Raw genomic sequence first — 7,546 nt, 5'->3', positions numbered from 1 at the left:
GATATTGGGTTAGATGAAGACCTTGTTTGTTTTTTTGTTGTTTTTTTTAAATCCCTAAAACCAGCTCTAAATATTTCTACAGTCATTAAAGACACTGAATCCATAAAAGCCCCAGGAACGGTGATCAACTGTTATCCACCAGTTCTAACAGCACTTGCCTTGACCTGAATTTCTTGCCAGGCTGGACAATCAGGTTTTGAATAAGCTCCCAGTCTTTCCCAACCCTCCCAGCTCGAGCCAGCGGAGCGGCAAGAAGCAGCTGGAGATGAGCAATATTTTGGCAGAGGATGAGGAAGAGTAAAAGCTGACGTCTTTGCAACGATATTAAGTCACAATCTCAGCACAAGCCCAAGAGATGCAGATGATACTGTCCCAGGAAATTAAGAGTTGCAATTTCCACATTTAAATTTAATTCCCCCTCCCCACCTTCTCTCTCTTTCTAGAGAATTCTAGTAAATCTATCTAGTTAAACACCAATTATTCCTCAGCCAGAAAAAACAGCCTCTCCACAACCCAACGCTGACTTCCCAAAGGTAACAAATCTCAGAGCGATTTACTTTTAAAATAAACAAATAAAGGAACACCAAGCCCTTTTTTAATTTTCTGTTATGTTTGTTTATTGTTCTTTTGGGAGGCACAGTGGAGATTTCAGCTTTGGCTGATTTTCTTTTCCCTTACAAAAGAGCAGGCTCCAGGTAACAGCCATTGATCTACAATCAGTACAGACTTAATAAGGCTGCCAATTAAATTTTTTTACATTTCCTGATGATAAGAGAGGGGCACATGTGCCAGGCAGCAGGTAGAGGAACACTTTAAACCCTACTTGCTTAAAGGGCTACACTGACTGCTATTTTTAAGGCAGGTTTGGTGAAAGTTGGACAGGCAATTTCCTCAGGAAACGACAAGAATTTCGCCTACAGAAATATATTACTTTTGATTGAAAAGAGGCTTTGAGAAAATACTTCGTTAGTGTGAAATTATATCGATGTTACACTTCCTTTACTTAGAAAGACATTCAGCTTTTTGTTCAGAACTCAAGACTTCTCAGCTATTCCTTTACCTTGCAGGAACGGCACAAAAGGAAGGCGGGGAGTGAGGCTTTATTGGCACAAAAAGGCAGAAGTTTCTCAGGAATTTAGGAATTTGGGGAATTCCTGCAGTCTCCGGAATCTCTCAGGCCGTGTTCTCGATGATGACAGCGATACCTTGGCCACCGCCGATGCAAGCCGAGCCGACCGCGTACTTCCCACCACGACGCCTGGATGGACAAAGTAAGAGTGAAAATTATTTCTTTTTATGAAACCACAATAACTGTTTTCCTCATTTTCCTCATTTTATCAACTAATGACTACTAAAGTTGAAGTTCTAGAATGTGTACGCTCTTCTTTTTCTGGAAAAATATCGTAAAGCTTCAACTGATGTTGAAATATTTTTGTAGAAAAACAAGGATTTGCAAAATCTGAGTCTTTTACTATCTAAAAGATGCTACGTTATCATGAATATTTTTGTAGAAAAACAAGGATTTGCAAGGTCTGAGTTTTTTACCATCTAAAAGACAGTACATCATCACGGAATGGGGTTGGAAGGGACCTCTGGAGATCATCTAGGCCAACCCCCTGCCAAAGCAGGGCCACCCAGAGCAGGTCCCACAGGATTGTGTCCAGGTGGGGTTGGAATGTCTCCAGAGAAGGAGACTCCACCACCTCTCTGGGCAGCCTCTGCCAGGGCTCTGCCACCCTCACACAAAAGAAGTTCCTCCTCATGTTGAGGTGGAACTTCTGATGGTCAAGTTTGTGCCTGTTCCCTCTTGTCCTGTCCCTGGGCACCACTGAAAAAAGCCTGGCCCCATCCTCCTGACACCCACCCTTCAAGTATTTCTAGGCCTTGATCAGATCCCCCCTCAGTCTGCTCTTCTCCAGACTCAAAAGACCCAAGTCCCTCAGCCTTTCCTCAGCAGAGAGGTGCTCCAGGCCCCTCAGCATCTTTGTAGCCCTCTGCTGTCCCCTCTCCAGCAGTTCCCTGTCCTTCTGGAACTGGGGAGCCCAGAACTGGACCCCGTGCTCCAGCTGGGGCCTCCCCAGGGCAGAGCAGAGGGGCAGGATGACCTCCCTCCACCTGCTGGTCCCACTCTTCCTGATGCCCCCCAGGATGCCATTGGCCTTCTTGGCCACCAGGGCCCATTGCTGCCTCATGGGCATCCTGTTGTCCACCAGGACTCCCAGGTCTTTCTCCTCAGAGCTGCTCTCCAGCAGGTCACCCCCAACCTGTCCTGGTGCAGGGGGTTATTCCTTCCCAGGTGCAGCAATGTTATGTGTTTTTTAGAAATAAAAAATGGCAAAGAACACTACAGGCTTCTTGTGGTTTCAACACATAATAAAGACGACATAAGTAATATCTAATTTTATTGCCAAGGTAGTTTTTAAAAGCTAAGCTTTCTAAGAAACTAATTTTTCTGCAAGGTGCAAATGAGCTGAGGTTTTGTGGTTGAACATTAACACAGTGTTGCAAGTACAAGTGAAAAAGATACAGTGATCTCTGCCCTGAGGGAATAAAAAAAAGAAACCAGTATATCTTAGCGTGGAAAGTTTAAAGCCAGTGGAAGAGAAGATTTTAGTCCCACAGTATCCACCTAAAAATCTTTTGCAGGCATAAATGTATCAGAATTGTAGTCACCAGCAGAAGCTATAGGTTAATACCATATATACCTTAATTCATGGACCAGATGAGCCGTGATCCGGGATCCCGAAGCACCCAAAGGATGGCCGATAGCGATGGCGCCTCCGTTGACGTTGGTTTTTTCAGGGTCGAGGCCCAAAACCTTTTCGACAGCCAGATACTGAGGTGCAAAAGCTTCGTTCACCTAAAAGAGCAGAGAAAGAACACAACTCTTCACGGCTGACTTGCCACACCAGCTTTCTGTGCCATCTGGGCACACAAGATTAAACGAGGTGGGTTTCTTCTCCAGGTCGTTTTGACTGAGAAAAATATTCAACTCTGCGTTTATAAAAACATCCCCAGACAAAATATAAATTTTCAGGCCAACCCAATGTAAATTCACATCCTTCTGGCACAGGTGATACGAAGTATGTAGGTAGTATATTTTATTTTAAAAATGGCATGAAATATTCTGATTTAATGTGTTCATGAAGAACGTGTTTCTCTGACACAAAAATAAGGAATGGAGAAGTGTGACTAACTTAAAAGTAACTGGGGAGAGATTAGGGATCTTATCAACACTTATAAATATCTAAAGGGTGGGTTTCCTTCTCTGGAGACATTCAAACCCTGCCTGGACAAAGAATCACAGAATGACATGGGGGTGGAAGGGACCTCTGGAGATCATCTAGGCCAACCCCCTGCCAAAGCAGGGCCACCCAGAGCTGGTTGGACAGGAACCCATCCAGGTGGGGTTGGAATGTCTCCAGAGAAGGAGACTCCACCACCTCTCTGGGCAGCCTCTGCCAGGGCTCTGCCACCCTCACACGAAAGAAGTTCCTCCTCATGTTGAGGTGGAACTTCCCATGTTCAAGTTTGTGCCCATTTCCTCTTGTCCTGTCCCTGGGCACCACTGAAAAAAGCCTGGCCCCATCCTCCTGACACCCACCCTTGGAGTATTTATAGATGCAAAAGCCCCAAGTCCCTCAGCCTTTCCTTGTGAGGGAGATGCTCCATGTTTGTAGCCCTCTGCTGTCCCCTCTCCAGCAGTTCCCTGTCCTTCTGGAACTGGGGAGCCCAGAACTGGACCCAGTGCTCCAGCTGGGGCCTCCCCAGGGCACAGTAGAGGGGGCACATCTTCCTGTGCAACCTGCTCTGGGTGGCCCTGCTTTGGCAGGGGGTTGGAGTAGATGATCTCCAGAGGTCCCTTCCAACCCCATATCATCCTGTGATTCTGTGAAAACATTAACAGTCCAGCCAACAGCGTAAAACTCCACGTCACACGAGGCTATTTTTTGTTCCATGGAATGCTATCACGCCATTTTCAACTTCCACGTGCCTGAGATTTTTGCAATGACTGTTCAACCCTGGGGTAGAAACTAGACAGGGACAGAGGTGAGGCCAACAAGCTAAGACAGGTGAACTCCAGCCAGACAGAAGCACCCACCTTGTGATGATGGGCTACATCTATGAGAACGTTTCTGCTAAAATATTAGGAGTTACCTCACTGTTCAAGTTAAAACTCCTTACCTCTACCAAATCCATGTCCTTCAGGGTCAAGCCCGCTTTCTTCAGAACCTCAGTAATTGCAGGTACAGGGCCTATGTGGAAATTGCATGCTTAGTTAGTTAAATAAATAAAAAATAAAGGCTTATAAATATGTAATACATAGGATAGCTTCATAAAGCCTCATCAGATCCCCTCCCACGAGCCTCCGTGCAGCCAATGAACTCTGGCTATGCCACTCACCTGATTTATCAGCTGGGAAGAGAACTCCTAAATCTCAAAACTATTTGGCAGCTTTCTCAACACAGAGCCAGAGAAATTTAGGAGCGTCGTTACTGCTGCAAGGCTCTGTTGGTAAACACCCACACAGCTTTCAAGTCAAGAGAACCGACAGATCCCAGCCAAAGAAAAGAACTTGATGACATTTTTTGAGGAGGGCCTATGTGGAAATTGCATGCTTAGTTAGTTAAATAAATAAAAAATAAAGGCTTATAAATATGTAATATATAGGATAGCTTCATAAAGCCTCATCAGATCCCCTCCCACGAGCCTCCGTGCAGCCAATGAACTCTGGCTATGCCACTCACCTGATTTATCAGCTGGGAAGAGAACTCCTAAATCTCAAAACTATTTGGCAGCTTTCTCAACACAGAGCCAGAGAAATTTAGGAGCGTCATTACTGCTGCAAGGCTCTGTTGGTAAACACCCACACAGCTTTCAAGTCAAGAGAACTGACATTCCCCAGCCAAAGAAAAGAACTTGACGACAGTTTTGAGGCCTTCTCCTTCCCAGGACTCTTGGTTCAGCTTATTCTTCCCTCACAACTTGCAGTTTCCAAGTAGAGAAACTGCAGAAGAAGGACAGGCTGTTCTAGAGTTTGCTAATTATGTGTTTAGTTAAGGGTATTGTTGGTTTTGTGCCCTTAATATAATTTCTCTGAAAATCTTCTAGTCAAAAAAACTAACAATAAAATATTCCCTTGGATCCAGGTCCTGGTCAAATGAAGACAGTAAGATTTTTAATTTTTTTTTTAAATAATATTGCAAAGTTTGGCATTAAACTGTTCTCTGGAAGAAATGTGACATCTACAGACGTAGTATAAACCACCAGGGGACATTCATCTCAAAGCACAGCTACCTAAGGAAAGAGGCACTCCAAGAGAATTTGAAAGGGTTCATTAGATACATGCTTGTAGGACAAAGATATTGAGATGTTTGATGGTAGGTGACCACCAGACAAAAAAACCCCCCAGTCCTAAACCGTTAACAATCCTAAATGCGATCTCACTATTGAAAAAACGGTGTCGAAAACTCAAAGCTCAAAGAATAAAAAAGCATAAAGATGAGAAAATGACCAAAGAGACAGAAAAATTAAAAGAAGGGCCCAGTTCAAAGCTCAGTGGATTATTAGAAAGCCTCAGGCTGCTTAATACTGGTCTCTAAATGCATCTCATTATGGAGAGATTTTAGTATGCCTGTTACGCCTGAGAGTAACGGGAGGGTCTCGTGTGGACAATACAAAGACCATTGATGACAGCCAAGGAGACTTTCCCCCTCCTTTCTTTTTCTTTTTTTTTGAAAATAATGAATTCTCTCACTAGACACTGTGAGGCAGGATTCCCCATCACTCTCCGAATGTGAAAGGGCAGTTCTGGATTTTTTTTTTTTTTTGAGTTGCTGGGGACAAGGCGCGGCGTTAAGGAGTTAGGATGCTATTTCTCTAATTTATGAAGTTTTTAAACAAGCTCAAAGATTTGCCTGCCTTAGAAAGAAGGGGCTGGTTTAGAAAGCACAATGACTGGCATGAAAGAAACCCTCCCTCCACATTTGCTTTGAAGGTTGCAGTTAGTCAGATAGCGTCCAGGGAAGAAAACAAATCCCACAATGCTTCATTTGCATTTCTACTGCCACATGGAACCAGTCCACAATGACCTCTCTGAAGAGAAAGGCAGAAAGGAGAAGGGATACGACGCTGTCTACAAACTAAAGAGAAGGGAAAAATCCCAGGGTTTATCTGGAGCAGCTTGGAGGGTTTGTGTGCTTTAAAAGCTTCTTGATTTCATGGAACCGGTCCACAATGACCTCTCTGAAGAGAAAGGCAGAAAGGAGAAGCCATAGGACGCTGTCTACAAACTAAACAGAAGGGAAAATCCCAGGGTTTGTGTGGAGCAGGTTGGAGGGTTTGTTTGCTTTAACAGCTACTTGATTATCTCTGAAGAGAAAGGCAGAAAGGAGAAGGGATACGACGCTGTCTACAAACTAAAGAGAAGGGAAAAATCCCAGGGTTTATCTGGAGCAGCTTGGAGGGTTTGTGTGCTTTAAAAGCTTCTTGATTTGGAAGCATCAAATATGTTTCTAATTAAAAATAAAAAAAAAAAAGAGAGAGAAGTAGTGGGTTTGCCCCTCCCTGACCAAGAGTCCCTCCCCAGCTTTCCTGGAGCCCCTTGAGGGACTGGAAGGGGCTCTAAGGTCTCCCCGGAGCCTTCTCTTCTCCAGGCTGAACAATCCCAGCTCCCTCAGCCTGTCAAAAAATACCTGAACAGACACATATCCTGGAATCCAATCTCAGATCCCTGGAGCCTTCTCTTCTCCAGGCTGAACAATCCCAGCTCCCTCAGCCTGTCAAATAATACCTGAGCAGACACGTATCCTGGAATCCAATCTCAGGTTGAGAAACTGAAAAGTAGGCAACACTCCTTCGGCAAGAGGTGAAGAAAACAACTCATAGTTGCACTTTTAATAATGGGATTTAAGGCCCACAGGGAACTCAAGTCAATTTCAGGAGAAAAGCATTTCTAAAAAGATTGAGAGAGTGCCTATTTTCTGGAGTTACTAACAGAGAGAGTAAAAAAAGGGAGAAAATAAGGTGCCTTGGGGGAGTATGGTTCAGTAAATCAGTCTCTCTGCGTAAGAGGGATGGAAGAAACACCACAAACATCTTGAGAGCTACCAGCCTGAGCGCGCTGCAGCCTCCCTTTCTTTCCTTTAAAATGCCCAACGCGAAGGCTGGTCTCTTCTCACAGGTAATTAACGACAGAACGAGAGGGAACGGCTTCAAGCTCCAACAGGGTAGGTTTAGACTGAACATTGAGCCAGCAGTGTGCCCAGGTGGCCAAGAAGGCCACCAGCATCCTGGCCTGTATCAGGAACAGCGTGGGGAGTAGGGCCCAAGAGGTGATCATCCCCCTTTACTGAGCACTGGTGAGGCCCCACCTCGAGTGCTGTGTCCAGTTTTGGGCCCCCTACCATAAAAAAGACATGGAGGTGCTGGAGCGGGTCCAGAGAAGAGCAACAAAGATGGTGAGGGGTCTGGAGCACAAGTCTTATGAGGAGAGGCTGAGGGAACTGGGGTTATTCAGCCTGGAGAAGAGGAGGCTGAGGGGAGA

General features: G+C 45.0%; 1 protein-coding gene across 1 annotated transcript in view; it reads right to left on the bottom strand.

Moving 5' to 3' along the window:
- Positions 1-591: 591 nt before the first annotated feature.
- ACAA2 (acetyl-CoA acyltransferase 2) overlaps positions 592-7,546 on the bottom strand; it is a 23,469-nt gene continuing 16,514 nt past the window's right edge. The window contains exons 8-10 of the mRNA XM_014960792.1: positions 4,186-4,256; positions 2,706-2,860; positions 592-1,258 (exon numbers count right to left, since the gene is read on the bottom strand). Coding sequence (XP_014816278.1) covers positions 1,174-1,258; positions 2,706-2,860; positions 4,186-4,256 — 311 coding nt within the window. The 3' untranslated portion in view covers positions 592-1,173. The remainder of the gene's footprint in view (positions 1,259-2,705; positions 2,861-4,185; positions 4,257-7,546) is intronic.

Source organism: Calidris pugnax, unplaced genomic scaffold (assembly GCF_001431845.1).
Source record: "Calidris pugnax isolate Ruff unplaced genomic scaffold, ASM143184v1 scaffold150, whole genome shotgun sequence".
NCBI classification, from domain to species: Eukaryota; Metazoa; Chordata; class Aves; order Charadriiformes; family Scolopacidae; genus Calidris; species Calidris pugnax.
The sequence above is the reverse complement of the archived record's forward strand: the minus strand, read 5'-3'. Positions and strand labels throughout refer to the sequence as shown.